At 48.7% G+C, this 15,840-nt stretch overlaps 6 protein-coding genes across 6 annotated transcripts; 2 read left to right on the top strand and 4 right to left on the bottom strand.

The window, feature by feature from the left end:
* Positions 1 to 225: 225 nt before the first annotated feature.
* On the bottom strand, positions 226 to 3,231 carry N7518_000318 (vacuolar protein sorting protein DigA; the record flags this gene model as incomplete). The annotated part of the gene is made up of 3 exons (XM_057181246.1): positions 226 to 310; positions 364 to 2,944; positions 3,015 to 3,231. The coding sequence occupies 3 exons, from the start codon at positions 3,229 to 3,231 to the stop codon at positions 226 to 228; spliced, it is 2,883 nt and encodes a 960-aa protein (XP_057046596.1).
* Positions 3,232 to 4,113: 882 nt separating this feature from the next.
* N7518_000317 (uncharacterized protein) lies at positions 4,114 to 4,445 on the top strand (the record flags this gene model as incomplete). The annotated part of the gene is made up of 2 exons (XM_057181245.1): positions 4,114 to 4,295; positions 4,364 to 4,445. 2 exons carry the CDS (start codon positions 4,114 to 4,116, stop codon positions 4,443 to 4,445), a joined length of 264 nt encoding a protein of 87 aa, XP_057046595.1.
* Positions 4,446 to 4,949: 504 nt separating this feature from the next.
* On the bottom strand, positions 4,950 to 5,547 carry N7518_000316 (uncharacterized protein; the record flags this gene model as incomplete). Its single annotated transcript, XM_057181244.1, has 2 exons — positions 4,950 to 5,163; positions 5,219 to 5,547. The coding sequence occupies 2 exons, from the start codon at positions 5,545 to 5,547 to the stop codon at positions 4,950 to 4,952; spliced, it is 543 nt and encodes a 180-aa protein (XP_057046594.1).
* A 506-nt stretch (positions 5,548 to 6,053) lies between these two features.
* N7518_000315 (ubiquitin C-terminal hydrolase family protein) lies at positions 6,054 to 8,588 on the bottom strand (the record flags this gene model as incomplete). Its single annotated transcript, XM_057181243.1, has 5 exons — positions 6,054 to 7,147; positions 7,207 to 7,885; positions 7,940 to 8,308; positions 8,367 to 8,453; positions 8,517 to 8,588. 5 exons carry the CDS (start codon positions 8,586 to 8,588, stop codon positions 6,054 to 6,056), a joined length of 2,301 nt encoding a protein of 766 aa, XP_057046593.1.
* Positions 8,589 to 9,858: 1,270 nt separating this feature from the next.
* Positions 9,859 to 11,092, top strand: N7518_000314 (mitochondrial 54S ribosomal protein uL5m; the record flags this gene model as incomplete). The annotated part of the gene is made up of 3 exons (XM_057181242.1): positions 9,859 to 10,109; positions 10,215 to 10,910; positions 10,969 to 11,092. The coding sequence occupies 3 exons, from the start codon at positions 9,859 to 9,861 to the stop codon at positions 11,090 to 11,092; spliced, it is 1,071 nt and encodes a 356-aa protein (XP_057046592.1).
* Positions 11,093 to 11,444: 352 nt separating this feature from the next.
* N7518_000313 (STE11 family mitogen-activated protein kinase kinase kinase) lies at positions 11,445 to 14,293 on the bottom strand (the record flags this gene model as incomplete). Its single annotated transcript, XM_057181241.1, has 4 exons — positions 11,445 to 13,715; positions 13,774 to 13,925; positions 13,984 to 14,057; positions 14,112 to 14,293. The coding sequence occupies 4 exons, from the start codon at positions 14,291 to 14,293 to the stop codon at positions 11,445 to 11,447; spliced, it is 2,679 nt and encodes an 892-aa protein (XP_057046591.1).
* Between the last annotated feature and the right edge of the window lie 1,547 nt (positions 14,294 to 15,840).

Here is a 15,840-nt window from a genome sequence, read left to right as displayed (position 1 = left end):
ACGTGTGTACAAGATCAATGTTCGGATCCGAATCATTCAGTATAGCTATGTCTATATACAAGGGCTAGGCCTCATTTATCATGTAGCACCTGCTTAAGACAAGGAAGGGTATTGCGAAAAATCAAAACGAAACTAGAACAAGTGTTTCTGCAGGGATATTGTCTGAACACCACACGAACAAGATATTAGACGGCGCCCCATGCCATGGTGCATGGGGGATGCATATCAGAGAGCCCAATCCTCGGCCGTTTCCGATTTTCCGATGAAGGGTTTGTCAATTTGTTTGATGGCATGATCACCGCAGAGGATACTGGGAAGATGGTTAGTGAGATATACTAATAATTCAATAGGGAAAACACATACCAAGCTTCAGCGACCAGCCCATCTAATTCCTTAACAATCTCCTCGCGCCGCGAGGAAGAGATATCACCACTGCTGAGCTGCGCCTGTAGATCCCGAATATACTTTTTCTTTCCACCAGCGCCGTCCAAGACTTCCCTACCCAGGCAGTCACTGTGGAAAGAATGCTGACAGGGGAAGACGAAGAACTGACGGCTGAGAACTGGTAGCGAGCAGATCCAGCACCTCTCACCTGGCTCAACGATGGCGTAGCGAGTATCGAGACCGGAAATCTCACCGCGGATTTGGCGGGCTGTCAGGGCTGAGTTATCCATCTCCTGGCGGAGCGAGTCAATGTGGCGCGAGTAGTCCTCTAAAGCAGTACAAATCTCATCCTTGAAGTCGTCGATGACGACAAAATCGGGGAAGAACGGGATCAGGTCCTCGATGCGGAGCAGCTCGCAGCGACGCAGGAATTCAATCGCCTCTTTGATACCTGTGCCCGGTTGGCGGATCCTTTTCTCAGCGACGAGGAGCCATAGCTTTTTGCGGAGCTTGTCGTTGCCCTCCGGGCGGTCTGCGACGATCGCAGCAAGTTCTATGTCTTTGTGCTCCAGGGCTAGCTCTACAGCTTGTAGATACTGTCCCATTGTGCTGTATATGTGAATGCATGATTGGATTCGTTGATTCTGAATGCATAAACGAAGTGCGAAGTCTGCATCGTATGGAGGGTGGGGTGACGGTTGCGATTGGAGATAAGTAAGCAGTCCAGCCTCAGACGGTGAAGGACTGGAGGCATGTATTGAGATAAGGGTGTTGTGGACTGCTGCGGATGGATTTGGATGATTGACAATGATGAAGTTTAGATACCGGACGGCTTGGTTCTGGTTGAGGGAGGAGACGATGGCTGATTTGTTGTAATTCAACAACGCGGGGATCAGTCTCTCAGGATCAAGGTTCGTCTGTCGCATCAGGATATCAACCAGGTCTGTTGGCTTGTGTGTCATGAGCACGCTGCTATATTTGTAGAACACATCGGGTTCGCTTTGCCGCTGCAAGACCTTCAAGGCTTCCAGCCATTTCTCGCGCTGAATCCAGTACGATAGAACATAGTTGTAATCGTTTGTAGCGGTTGCGAAGAACAACAATTCTTCCTCCCGCCCGTGGCTGCTGATAATATCATATACTGTTTTCTTGTCCAAGTCTGCTTTGTGGCTGTTCACGAACTCTTGGAAATCAGTCCGGATGCTGCCAAGCTGATCCTTGATTTCTCCAGTGCTTGTGCCTTCTGCCAATTCGGCTTTGGTGGCGATATTGTCATCGAGAGAATTCAACTTCGACATGAACAGTTCCACAAGCCAGCTCGCGACCATTATTCTTTGCATAAGCGAGGCCTTTTTGTACGTTGCCAGCTGAGAGAGGAGGTAGTTCCGCAAAGCATCATGCTCTTTATGATCAATCATGGTAAGACAAACCTCCTCGAACCCTTTACTGCTCTTACCCCATACTTTGGCTGCCTCGAGGAAGTTACCCTTGGATGCCAAAAAATCACCCGAAGCAGTCATGACAGCATCTCGCTGGGCAGCACCTCGTGCATACTGAAGGGCCTCATCGAATTTCTGCTCTTTCAAGAAGGTTCTCCAGACATCTCTGTCCTCATCACCTGCTACAACTTCAAAAATGGCCTGGCTGGTGAAGAGCCAATACGTGTTTTTGGTGAGGTCAGTCAAGAGGCCCAGAGCGCTTTGCCCAGCTTCCAACACGGGTTGATCGTGGACAACTTCCTGGCTGAGACGATTGACTGCGACCACTCTGCCCCCAACAAGTGCTAGGACATGCCACTGTGACAGAGTCATGGCAGAAATGGGGTCTTGTATCAACTTCCGCCCTCCTCGCGGTGATTCAGAAGCTGGAAATAGCGAGCGCGGAAGCATCCTTGCCGTCTTGAAGGGAGGTTCCGACGTAAGTTGGCCATGATATATCCCCTCGGAGCTGAGCCACGCAAACTGCTTTTCGGTATACCCCTCGGCTTGGTAACCCTCTGAAATTGTGGGCGAAATTACCAGCGAGGATGGCGCAGAACTAGACGCATTTGGAACCTCGTGGATCACTGGCGTCTCGCGCTGGAAAAGCTCTGAATACACGCCGCTTTCCCTTCCATGCTTTGAGACTCCTGTCCGGCCAATGAAATGAAGTAGCTTCCCATAGGTCGCCACAAGTACTCTTCTTTGATCAGGCGTAGAGGACACTGTTTCCGCCGCGATTCCGACCACCGGAGAGGCGCCTGGCACCTGGTAGACGGGGGTGGTATACTTCTCCTGCCGGTAGCTGGAGGGTTCAATATAAGTCTCGTAGACGTTACCATCAGTGGCACCAATGAGGATCTCCCGAGTAGACGCAGTGGGTAAAGACGGATTCCAAGCAACGCTTTCGATTGACACGCCTTTTAATCGTGCCAAGGGTTTCGGTTGTCGCGACGGTGACTGGGCATGGAGATAGTAGTTTTCGCCGAGGGTCGTGGTGATAATCAAATGAGATGCCGAAGGGTCAAGGAACATGCGCCGAATCACTCCTATTTCCGAGGATTTCTTAGGGAGATCGATGTCTATTCATGAGCACGGTTAGGTCAACATGTTGTGGCTGGCATCTGCTGCGGGGAAGGTTCGGAAGTTTACCTTCGACATCTTCAGGGGAATCAAGATCGATTCGTAGAATGCGATTGGTCGATAGGGCCAGTACAAGCACGTTGTTTGCGACTTGCGCTGCAACGAAGTCCGCAGCGACGGCGAAGGCCAACTGCACTCGTTCAACGTCGAACATTGGGAGGGAAGAGCTCGGTGGCTCCATTAAGTTGCTCGGAGCAACATAACTGCTGGATGGGTCCAGCGCCATAGTGCGCTAGCTGTAGGGGCACTATGTCATGCCGCTCATAGAAGAGTTGAGGCAAGTCGAGGGTTCTGCGAGTTTATGCAGGACGGAATGGGCTCTTGAGGTCGGATGAGGCCTGATGCCTTGACACCTGAGGCCAAGCCTCGGATCACCAATCAGAACTATACAGTTAACTACGCAGATCTATAACAAGGCAAAATAACCAAATTTGTAGGTATTTATGAATTCTATCATAAATTGCAAACATTGAAGTCCCTCCGCTCATGTCATGCAATATATAGACTGGGTATCTCACACATAAATAAAGGAAATCCTCATATCACCAGCTTCACATCACTACACATTCCCGATCTAATTTCCTGCTCTTCTCCTTAAATTTTGAACAATCATACCTCAGCCACTGAATCTCTGATTCTGAACCCCATCCGGCCCTTAGATTGATATTGCTATTGTGTTTCGTCAGTGCCAAACCCTGACATCACATTGTAGGTCGTACTTTCCATATAAACCATCCCTTCCGCACCTTCCCTGTAAGATACAAGGCAATTTCGTAGGACATGTGATGTTGAGACCGTTGTTTGCCTCAGTATAAATAGGACCTTACTTCCCAACCTAGACTTCCTTTCTCTCTCTCTCTCTTAACTAGCGAATGCAACAGGTTTTCTTTCCCTCATTGTGAAAGAATTCGCGTTCACAAACATGCACGTACCAACAAAATGTTTGAAAAAGTTATTTCTTGTTCTTTTCTGCCTTTTTGGCACTATCCAGTAAGTTTGACCTCAGTTTGGTCTCAGTTTGGTCTCAGTTTGGTCTCAGTTTGGTCTCAGTTTGGTCTCGGTTTGGACTCAGTTTGGACTCAGTTTGCCCTCTTTTCTTTTAGCTGCAATGGTGATTCCTCTGGAGGGAGTCGAGTCCGCAGTGGTGGAACTCGTCCGCCTGGCCGAAGAGAAGGGCGGACGAGTGATGAACAACATCGCTAGTAACTTGATTTGGATCGTTGTGGTCTGCGCCGCGGCCCTAGGGGGCATCTCCTTCGTTTACTGGTTCGTGCGGAGGCTTTGTGACCGGTATGTCGTTTGATCGCTGTGTCCCGTGCAGGAACAACATGCTGAATTACGATATAGCTAATTCCCAGCACCTGGTGCCCCGGCCCCTGCTCGTGCTCGTTTTCGGTTTCGCGGCCCGAGGCGCATGGCTCGGCGCCTGCGTATGGCTAGGCGCACGTTTCGTGATATGATGCGCTGTCCCCGATGAAGGCGGAAACCCCAATATACCAACAAGTACGTATATGCAGCTGAAAGAAACCCGATAACCGGGTTCAATCCTGCACCGATGAGACGTTAACACGCTAACCAGGGAAATGATTGTAGATCAAACCTCTATCAATACTGGTGGAGAGGAAGGGCCTGTAATAACAGACTAACTGGCAAAGCATGCATATAGATAATAGCCGCGGGAAATTGGCGTATAATTACACTGCCATTATTTACGGCCTGGGCTTGGGTGCACTTATGAAATAAAATAGCAATATTCAAGCTAATCAGCTAGTTTTATTCTTCTCTGTTACTGGATCCTTGTCTTTCGCATCAATTTGCTTTAACAGCTTGGTATATCAATCATATCGAACGGGCTGGCATAACTATTACCGACAAGCCCCCATATTGAGACTCTCGTGATCCGATGCCTAACAAGCTCGCTGACTTCTTTGCGACATTCTTCTTTCAGCGATTTCTTATCTTCTTCGGGAATGTCAAAGCCTCGAAATTCCCGACAACATCCACATCCGAGAGTACAATGTCCAACTCCAAGCTTCCGCGTAGAATCAATCTTGCGGTTGTAACAACAGCCACAATCACGAGCACAGCATCCTTGTCGGCCAGCACAATCTTCAATAAGAACGCGGTGCATATACCATCTAGGATGGGACCGCCACAGCTCGAACGCTCTTAGTTGAAACCCGTCTTGTAGTAAGGACCGACAATGCCACCACTTTTGCGCTAAAATCCAATATTCGACATTTATAACATCAAGCTTCTTTTTAGAGACTTCGTTGGCGTCAAGTCCCCCTTTGGAGTCTTCACTTTGGGCGTAGAGTCCCTCCTTGATAGATATTTCCTCTTGTACAAGTTCTCGGAGGTCTTCCTCAACAAAGAGAAGCTTATGCGAGATATTTGGAGGCTCATAATCGTATTGGTCCCAGTGTTCGGACAAGCGATATCTTTGAAGATCATTTATTCTCCCGAATTCTTCGAGCTTGACTTCCTTTCGGGGCTTGTCACCTTTCACTTTTATCGATGATCGAGGACTACCCGGTTCCATTTTTGCGTGACGTGATGATGTAGGAAGTTAGAAAGAAATGGTCAAGAGAATTTGAGAATGAGATGGGTTTTTCCAGGATAAAATGATGTCAACTTTACCCTTGTATCCGATCCTTTGTCCATAGAAGCGTAAAGAGATCTGATCCTCAAGTAAACCCAGCAGTCCAAAGAAGACCATTATCTATGAAAAGAAAAAAAAGAAAACAGAAGAACTTCTGCTGGAGCTTATATAGCCCTGCACAAGGTCTTAGGTATGTGTCATGTGACCAGTAGCTCTAACATTGTTGTATGGGTGCTAGAATCGGGTATACAGTTCAGTATCTACGCAGATCTATAACAAGGCAATATAACCGAATTTGTAGGCATCTATGAGTTCTATCATAAATTGCAAGTACTAAAGTCCCTCCGCTCATGTATCATAGGGTATCATCGTTGCTGAAACATGCAACATCTAGACTGTGGACTGGGTATCTCAACACAAAAAAAAAGGAAATCCTCGCATCACCCTCACATCACTACACATTCCCGATCTATTTTCCTGTTCTTCTCCTTGGATTTCTCCTTGGCCTTCCCTTTATTCCTCTCGCGATCCTTCGTTCGGCCTCTTCCACGCTTCTCCTTGTGCTCATGTCCGAGTTTCGTATCGTCCACAGTGTCATCAATCTCCAATGCGGACTCATCCTCTCCATTTTCTTCAGTAAATCCGTCGTTGCTAATCTTATCCCGACTAAGCCGTTCAGCAAAGCGTGAAAAAGTGGCACTGATTCTGTTTTCACTCGTTTGGCTGCCGGCACGGCTTCCGGGGCTACCCCTGGTCGATCGAGATCCACCCTTTGTGCTATCCTTTGGGTTATCCTTTGGGCTTCCTTCTTCCGTCGGTGCTAGCCTGGGCGATGAGGATGGAATAGAGCGCGGCTGAAGACCAGCTGGGTTACTGATTTCTGAGAATGCCATGCTAGGTCGCCTTGCGATACTGGCTAATGTTGGCGCATTATTCTCGCCTGGCCCTGTGACCTCAACACTTGGTCGGTCAGAAGAAAAGTCTTCCATGCTGAAATCTGTTTGGTCGCCTAGTGTACTGCCGTCTGACGCCCGAGATGATGGTGGGTTCGGAATGTTGGGCGCAGCTGGGTCTGCGCCGATCGGAAGAATTTGGTAGAACAGAAGATAGGGAGACTCGGTCTTCAATGCTTGATCAATGTCAACCAGCGTCACTCGTTCTGCGGCGAGATCATCGAACCGCATCCAGTGTTTTGATGTCTCCGAGGATTCCGGGCCTGTGGCAGAGTTGGGGCAACTGGTGCCTCGAACAATGGAAATGTAATGTCCCGAGTCAACCGAGTTCCCCCTATGGCAAACCAGAGCCTGCAAAGATAGTTTAAAGCTCCCATAAATAGGAGCATTCGCATCCATGTTGTCGTCTTGGATGAAGTGAGGCAGGCCGATCTCAGTTGGGATATCAATGTGTGTATTGAGTCTGACTGCCCTCCCATTTGGCAAGAAGGAATAGCGTTTTAGGCACATCCCAAGAATGGGCCGTTTTGTGGAAAAGTGTGCTGCAACTTGCGCATCGTTTGTTGGCGTATTATCGGTATACCATGCTAAGCAAGATTAGGTCAGTTCATGCAAAACTTCAAGAACAGGACGAAAGATGACTTACGTATCAAACTGAAGAATTGCCACGCAGGCATCATTACCTCTTTCTTGTATGAACCCCTTCGCTGTTGCGTATCTCCAGTAGTATCTTGATCTGCACTGGTAACTTTCTCCGGATTCGGATCTGTCTTTGTAGGATCACTATCCGGAAAGAACCGCTCTCGAACAATACTACCATTTCGACCAGGTACCCGAGATGCCGCGAGGGATTCAGTGAACTCATCAAACGATGACCAGGGGGTTGGCTTTTCGACCCGCGACGTAGTTGATTGAACGGGAGACATAGTGGGTGTGCTCTCAACCTCCACTATTTCAACATGTGAAGTGGACCCCTTGGATATGGAGAGTGAATCCATTGAATCTCTCGCGGTGTTGCGTCGTTCCATGTGTCGTTTGACTTCAATGATGTTATTGAAATAAGCTTCCAGACAGTCTTCTAGCGTGAGTGAATGTCCATCGGTTGGCTCGGGCGGGATGGCAACCTCGAGAAGCCTCTCATTGATGAACTTATGGTCATCACTTGCATCCTCCTTTCCAGTATGAAAAATATCCATCTTCAATGTCAGAAGCGGCAGCTCTAACTTTCCGGTGATGAAAGTGAATGCTTCCGAAGCATCCTGTTGCTGAAGTTTGGCCGCATCTTCCCAGCCACATTCTGCTAGGGCATCCTGTAGGTGTTTTGTCTGAAACCACTAGTCAATACCAGATATGAGCACAATCCCAAGTGTTAAACTAACCATATCTGTGGTGATAAGCTTCCCCGATCGTAGCAGATTCACCCATAGCCTTAGAAGGATCACAAGCTTTCGACGAGGCTCATCATTAAACGATTTGTATAGAATGGCTTCAAAACAATCGAGACGGGCAAACATGGCGAACAACAATGCATCTAGGTAGCATGTGACGCCTTGGCGATTCTCTGCACCTAGGAGCTTGGTGTTGGGTGTGTAATTCCTGATGATGCCCTCAATTGAGTCCTCTAGTAGAAGTAGCAGGCCGAATGCCTTCTCTGTATCGCCTTGTGTAGCTTGCAATGCATAACTAATGTGATCTTCCTGTAAGGCAGTGATTCCCAGTTGTTTAATTCGTTGAGCAAGGGCTTTGACCTAGATGTGAATTTGCAACATTAGACAGGTGCAGGCTGACCGTTGTGCTTAGCCATACCTTCTTCTGATGATCGTGATTATCTGCCAGTGAAGTCTCCGACTTGAAGATTCCATGGAACAGAGGACGTGAGAGGATATGGGATGCCTAGGAAGTACAGAACATTAGCCAAAGATCTTGTGTTTAGGCATCAAAGCGTTCTTAGCATACCTCTTCTTTGCTTTGCTTGTTCAACTTATTGTGCCGATCGCGACGTGTCAGGAACCGATGAATTCCACTCATTATCACGGATAAGGAAAGAGAAAATACTCTTAAGAGCAGAGTTTAAAGATCGAAACGAAAATCCCATGGAGACATGCGGGGGATCATGAGACCGGTGTTCCGTAAACTAGCTCACAACTTAGTCAAGGCTGCAGGATTTGGGGGAAACGCATGTATAATGCATCATAAGTAGAGCTCTTTCAAAACGAACGAAAAGAAGTAAAATAGTCTCGAAGGATTTGAAGTCGATGGACGAACCTCTAAGTGATCTGCGGGGCAGAGCGGGAACAGAGAACCTAAGCCGGAGATCGACCTTTTGCTGCCCTAACCTTGGAAAGCTCTCCACCGCCTAAGTCCGGGTGTGGGCGGTGACAAGGAACTTCCAGAACATTTGGAGATATGAAGTATATAAGTGCATACCTATGTATGTGTAGGAAGATTCATGAGAAATGACAAGAGACTCATATACCACTTCATCCTAGCAAACCGCAAAGATTGTCTTGGTCGGTGACATGTTCGTCTAGTCGACGTCAGATTCAGATTCTTCTAGAATGAAACTATTACAACTATATAAATGTCTAATTTAGTGGTATGACAAAATATACGGAGTATAGCGTAGAATATCCATGTTAAAAGGCAGGTATGGACATAGTATATCGTAGGGCTGTGTTCTTATATAGTTATAGAGCCCTATAAGCTCCTGGTCTTGTCCTTATAGTGCAGTTGTTGTCTCTCGCTTTATAATTGCGTAAACCATACCTGTATTTCCATCCATGGATAGGTGTAGATATTGCATTATCATTCATACTGCCAAACCTGCTCCTTTGAATAGCCGTCCAGCGAGGAGTCAGGACCCTAAGTAGGCAAAGATTGCTTGCCCACTCACCACTCCTTGAGGATTGAGTAGGATTTTCTAGCCAACTTCATGCATACAAGGAATATATCCCAACAATTATCTTTTTTGCTGTAGTAGATGCGGTAAATAACTTGGAACAAGCCCTATGTTTAGTCATTGGATTTGGTCAAGTCTTCGCGTATATAATCACATCTATCCTAAAATTGAAATTGGACAGTTCCATACGAAGAAGACTTCAGCCGAGCAATAATTGACGATCAGGTACGTATCCATGGATGAGTTACGGAGTAACTAGTTAACTAGTTGGAGGTGGATATAGTGCCTGTTTTGTAAGGCGTTATTATCCAGTCCTCACGTGACGGGATTATCTGCGCGAACAATTTTTGGTAATGGCCCGGGCTTATCCCCAATCCATCACACCCCATTTTTCACAGAATGGCTGCCAAAGAGCCGTGCAGATACCTAACAAGGGCATTGCCCCGGGCCTCAGTGCCATCAATTCGCCCTCAAGGCTTTTTATCGCGCCGCAATGTCTCCGATGAAGCCCCAGCCAGGCGTCTGTCGGACCACCTAACCGAGCTGGAAACGGCGTCGTCTCTGTCAACACCTGTCCCAGACAGCGCAGCAGCATCATTCGACCCGCTTGCACGAGCAGCCGCTCGCAAGACCCAGCTTCCCCGAGGCCGGTAAGAGCACTCCGACTACATCTCCGGTCATGCGCATCTGCAGACATGAAAATAACATCGAACACACTCAATGAACAATAATTGACCCCGACCCTTTCATCACAGATACCAATTCCGCTCCCCCAAATACAACCGTGGTCCCCTCCACCCTCACCAACCGCCGCCACCATCCGACCCTTCCTCCCGGCTGTTCGTGCCAGGCCCATTCTCCGCGCCCCGAGCAGAGCAGACCTTCGACTCAACCGTCTCCCCCGACATCATGACCCTGTGCTACGTGCACACGCCACCAGGCTTTAAGCCGCCGCCGAAATCGGCCCGTCTCCGCGAGTGGGATGACAGCTCGCCATACCACAAGAACCGTGTCCTCCGCGGCCCCCGTGGCGGCGACGTCCTGCGCCTGCTCCGCAAGCCGATCAAGTTCAACAACATCCCGGAAATCGAGCGCATCACAATCCACAGCTATGTCAAGAACGCCGCGGCTGAGCGGAACTCGTCTTGGCTGCACGTCGCTGGTATTGCCATTCAGGCCATCTCCAATGTGCGCGTTCAGACTTTCAAGTCCAAGTCTAACGTTGCTCCCTGGGGTATTGCGGCGAACCGTGACTCCGTCGCCGTTAAGGCGGAGCTGTATGGCGAGAACATGTACCACTTCTTTGGTAAGCTGGTTGATGTCGTCTTGCCTCGTATCAAGGATTGGGAGGGTGTCAAGGGGTCCAGTGGTGATAGCAGCGGTAACATTACTTTCGGTCTGATCCCGGAGAATGTTGCTCTGTTCCCGGAGCTTGAGATCAACTACGATATGTAAGTGTTCTCCATTATATGTTTCTATTGTCGTATCAAGGCTAACCCTGCTTCGTAGGTATCCTCCTAAAATGATCCCTGGTTGCCACATCACTCTCCACACTACCGCCAAAACCGACAAGGATGCACGACTTCTGTTGAGTGCCATGGGTATTCCTTTCTACGGCAAGATCGTGAACTAAATCGACTACTTTTGGTATTTTATTATATCTCCTTTTGGATAGTCTTGTGATATCCAGCATGTAACTTTAGAGAAGACCTGCATAATGGTCGTTGTGATTTTTGGAATCGTGTACTATGGCTTAAATTCAATCTACATTTACAGCGAACAACAGCACACAGCACAGGATGATTGGAAAGTGACAAGAGGAGTCTTTGCTCAGTTGCATCAACTATAATACCGAGAAAGAACCCATGACCCAGATAATCGGTCGATAAAGGGAATGTCACCATTATACGTAACATCATATTACATACATGCATCGAGAAGACACAGAAGAGACGAAAGGGAAAGGAAACCGCGGCTACCGCTAATTATGGGATAGGTGTGGACAGGAACGCGCACTGGAGCAATTCATCAGCAGTAGGCCGCTGCTCGTAGTCCAGGTGGAAAGTCATGTCGAGGAAATCCACAGCCTCCTGGCTCACATTGTCTGGAGCAGGGGGGCGAGCCTTGTTGCTGCCGATAGCGAAAATGGCTTGCAGCTGGCTGCAGTCCGGGAAGGGGTGGGCGCCAATGAACATCTCGACAACGAGACAGCCTAAACTCCAAATATCGGCTTTTTTGGTGTGCGCGGTCTGTCGCACGACTTCGGGTGCCATCCAGTACACACTTCCCTGGAGGGATGTGCGGTGGATATTGGCACCAGCGCCGCCACTGGCGCGGGCGCCGAGGAGGTGGGATGCTTCGACACGCTTGGAGATACCGAAATCGGAGATCTTAACACCGCCCTTGTTGTCAACTAGAATGTTGGCACCCTTGATATCACGGTGGATGATATCCCGGCCGTGGAGGTATGATAGACCGGCCAAGATTTGTCGAACAAAGTTCTTGACAAGGGGTTCTTGGAAGGTGTTGTACTGCTTCAGCATTGTAGCAATAGACCCACCCGGCACATACTCCAGGAAAATGTTGAGATACTGGTCATCGGCGACGGTGCCAAGATATTGCACAATGTTCGGGTGGGACATGCCTTGCAACAGCTCGATCTCATGCTTAAGAGCATTGACCATGAGATTCTTCCGCTGGTCGAACTCTGTGCCCTTTGTAGCAGATGGGATTTCAACCTGCTTAACAGCCATAAGCTCTCCAGTAATAGCATGAAGAGCTAGGTAAACGCTTCCGAAAGAACCCTCGCCGATCAGAGATCCCTTCATCCAGTTCTTTGGTGCAAAGTTATTTCCAGCCAGGAAGTCCACAAGGCCATCATCCTCTTCTTCGCCATCCTCGGCTACAATCATGCTCATGCGATCGTTAAAGGAACCGCCATCTGTGGCCACAACACTGAGACTCTCAAAGCTCTGGCGCGATTGCCGCGATTGATTCGCGTCGTCGGAGCCACTCTCAAAGGAGACATAGGATTTTCGGTTGGGCTCAGTGGGTGACTCTTCTTGGAGTGGCTGAAGGGAACTAGATGCTATAGAATCCCGATATGAGGATTGAGGTAGGTTGAACTTGGAAACTGAAATGGGTCGCGGGATTCGTACTGCCTGTGCCACTCCAGGGCCATGGAGCCATGCATCGGCAATGCTGGGAATTGGAGGTAAATGGGGCAATGGCGGTAGGGGAGGGGCATCTTTCATACTTGATGCAACGCTATAGTTGCTCATAACACTCATACGACTGGCGGCACGACTCAAACGTTGAGATCTGCGCATGGTCTTCTCGATGTTTTCTCGGTCATGACTGGGGAAGAATGATTGTAATTCGTGAATAATCATCTCACTTGGAGGTCTCTGTCCGAAGAACGAACGGAGTTTAGCCACTGGATTGCGTTCACTGTTCGGACCTTGCGATTCATCAACACTGGAGTTGGATGGGCGGTGTCGAGGGCCCAGCGGAGAAAGCGGCTGCTTGATATTGTGCCAAGATTCGCCGGTAAGTTGCTGGATCTTGTGTTTCTGGCGCTGGTTGGAATTACTCAGAGCGTGCTGGTGGGTGGCCTGGCTCTCATCATATGCAAGCTGGGATGCACGGCGAAGCTCGTCTTCATCGGGCTCCCCAGCATGAATCTTCCGTAGAATCAAGCGACCTCGCTCGGACTTGTTGTAGCCATCGCAAATCTCCATGAGCTCCGATTCGGTGAGCTTCCGGCAATTTGACAGGTCTGGGTCCAGTCCGTCCAATACATAGAAACAATAATTTCTGTATTGGTGTTCAGGAAGCTGTAGTTTCTTCAAAACACACAAAATAACTTCATCTGGTGTTCTGCAGTTCCGAATATCCAAGACCTTGGTTTGTCCACCGGTGTGGATAACACGGATGACAGGGGAGTTTGACGGGAGGGGGCCCATCGTGAGACCGTCAAGACTAGGGTTTCGAGGATGGGAGCTCCGTCGACCTTCGTTCGGAGTAGGGGGATTTCGGCCAGAACTTGAGCCACCCGAAGATGGATGATTAAGATAGTCCTTGCGCCATGTGCCTCTTTCGGCGTCACCGGCAGGTGGCGACGCAGGCTGAGACAGCGATTTGCTGTTCAGATAACCATCATCAGCCAGCTGAGATGTGCGTCGGTATGGTAGCCGGGAATGAGTATAGCGGGAAGAATTCGAAAGCGCCGTGGCTTCGAGCGCAGCCAAGGTATTCTGTATCGAAGATCAGCATAAAGTAGAAGAGCGGCCGATTTGATGCCACACAACCCACCATATTTTTCTGTCGTGACGTTGCTCCGGATTTGTTTCTGAGTTGCTTGATAGCGATGAAGATGCGCACCCGGTCGCCCACCTTCTTGATGCCCATCTCTTGCAGGATCTTTTGGTCGCATTCGAGTAAATTATCCCCATTGAAATTGTTGGCTGTAAATCATTAGTGACATCCTGGGTGTAAAGTCAGGACGGCCGTGCGTATGCGTACCTCTAAATATCGACTCATATTGCCCACATTTGATGCTATGAAGCCATGCGACCACTCGTCTCTCATCCCAGGCCCTATCGATGGTCAGAATCACTGCGGCATCTCGGATAATTTCTCAAAAGCCATACCGGACCGATGCAAGCTCGTCTAACCCCTCGGAAAGCTCTGACCTTGTTGGGCTGACAAACCCCACCCCATCCTGAGCTCTTGTAGCCGTCGCCGGTCTTTGGGACGAATTTGTGTGGTATGCGGTCGATGATTGCGACGCAGATACACCCGTAGGTGCAGAATACTGCTTAGGAGCCAACATGGCTAAGCCACCTGGGCAGGTCAAGCGAATGACTCGTCGGGTTCACGTGCTAATCGCCTGCGATTGATCGGCACAGCGTTCTTTCCTTCACTCTCGGGGTCCTTCCTGTCAGGTCGAACGGGGTATCCGAATAAAGATAAGGCGTCGGTCAACACATAACCTCGGTTTCCTGATATTCAGTTAGCCGCATGTTCCAGGTGGTTTTGATTCTCACTCGCCCCGGCGGGGGGGTTGCTGAGGGGTCGGGAGAGTGAACGACACAGCAGAGACAACCACAGTGAATATTGAAAGACACCGACCAGGGTAAAACAATGGTGATTCCAGCACAGCAGGCGAAATCGAAATGAGGGACCTCACCGATGCAACTTACCGTCTGGCTTTTTTGAGGGGCTAGACCGGGGTTAGGTGGTCTGGATCGGGTTATCGAGATCACAACTCCCCACTTGGGAACGAGAAGGTGGTTGACAGGGATAAAAATCGGGAGGAAGTCAAAGGCTCAAGAGATGGAGTTTCGGGTTGGAGTTTGGAATATGAAACCTCCAGGGCTGGAACACCGGGAGTTCTCTGACTAAGGTGGTACATGCAGCCCGTATCAAGGGGGGAAAGCTAGGCCCGATGTTCTCCTCCACGCGTTTCTATCTCTGAGCTGTCTCATGCTAGTACCTTTCGGTGTTCATCCAAAAAATACGCCTTGGGCTACTTAGCGGGGCTTGGCTATACATAATAGCTGCTTTGATGACTTCACCTGCGCTTGCAGCCATGAAGCAACACGTATAATTAGGCGCCCTGCTATATATATTAGTTGGTTCGTTTAACGATATATAAGTCTATTACACTGGCATTTTCCCTGCTTTCAGAATATATACGATGTACAGCCTAGCACTCAGAGACTTTTACGACTTTGATAAGGTTATGAGCTGTAGATTATACATACACATAGCTCTCCACCCCCTTGCCTAACGCTATAGATTGCCGGTCTCTAGAGGTTGTTTTTGCCGATATATTCAGTGAGATGAACACTATAGACGAGCTGGAGCTAGTACCACATCCTTTTGGCCAGCTCAGACAAAGTTTCAGATAGAGATCACCTCAACTTTCAGATTGGCTGTTTCTTAGATCAGTTCCACAAATTTCCCTCCCTTTAAGCCCAATATCGGCGATAAGGTACTAAAACGGAAAGGTGAGACACACGAGCCCCCACTAAGATATGTTCTTATTTTTTCCTTTGCCGTAGTAGTACGGAGTAGTGATCTATATTTTACGAATTAGTATATTTGAAACAAGGGGAGGACCAAAGAACTTCTCTCCGAACGTGCCGAACCAATTCTTCTCAGGCTACACTTTGTGGTTTCTATTAGGGCTTTGATTTTGATTGGCTCCTCGTGCTTCTTAAGCTTTTTATCGCATAAGGCGGCTCGCGTTCAGCGAACATATCACTTATTTTGGGTAAGACCACTAGTTACCAACGGGATATGACGGTGAGAACTATGGCGGTAGAAACGAATGATGCTAAGGCCGTGGATGGTGAGTGGTAGGCTTAAAAAGGT

Source organism: Penicillium psychrosexuale (genome assembly GCF_028828465.1).
Source record: "Penicillium psychrosexuale strain IBT 29551 chromosome Unknown utg000001l, whole genome shotgun sequence".
Taxonomy (NCBI): Eukaryota; Fungi; Ascomycota; class Eurotiomycetes; order Eurotiales; family Aspergillaceae; genus Penicillium; species Penicillium psychrosexuale.
The sequence above is the reverse complement of the archived record's forward strand: the minus strand, read 5'-3'. Positions and strand labels throughout refer to the sequence as shown.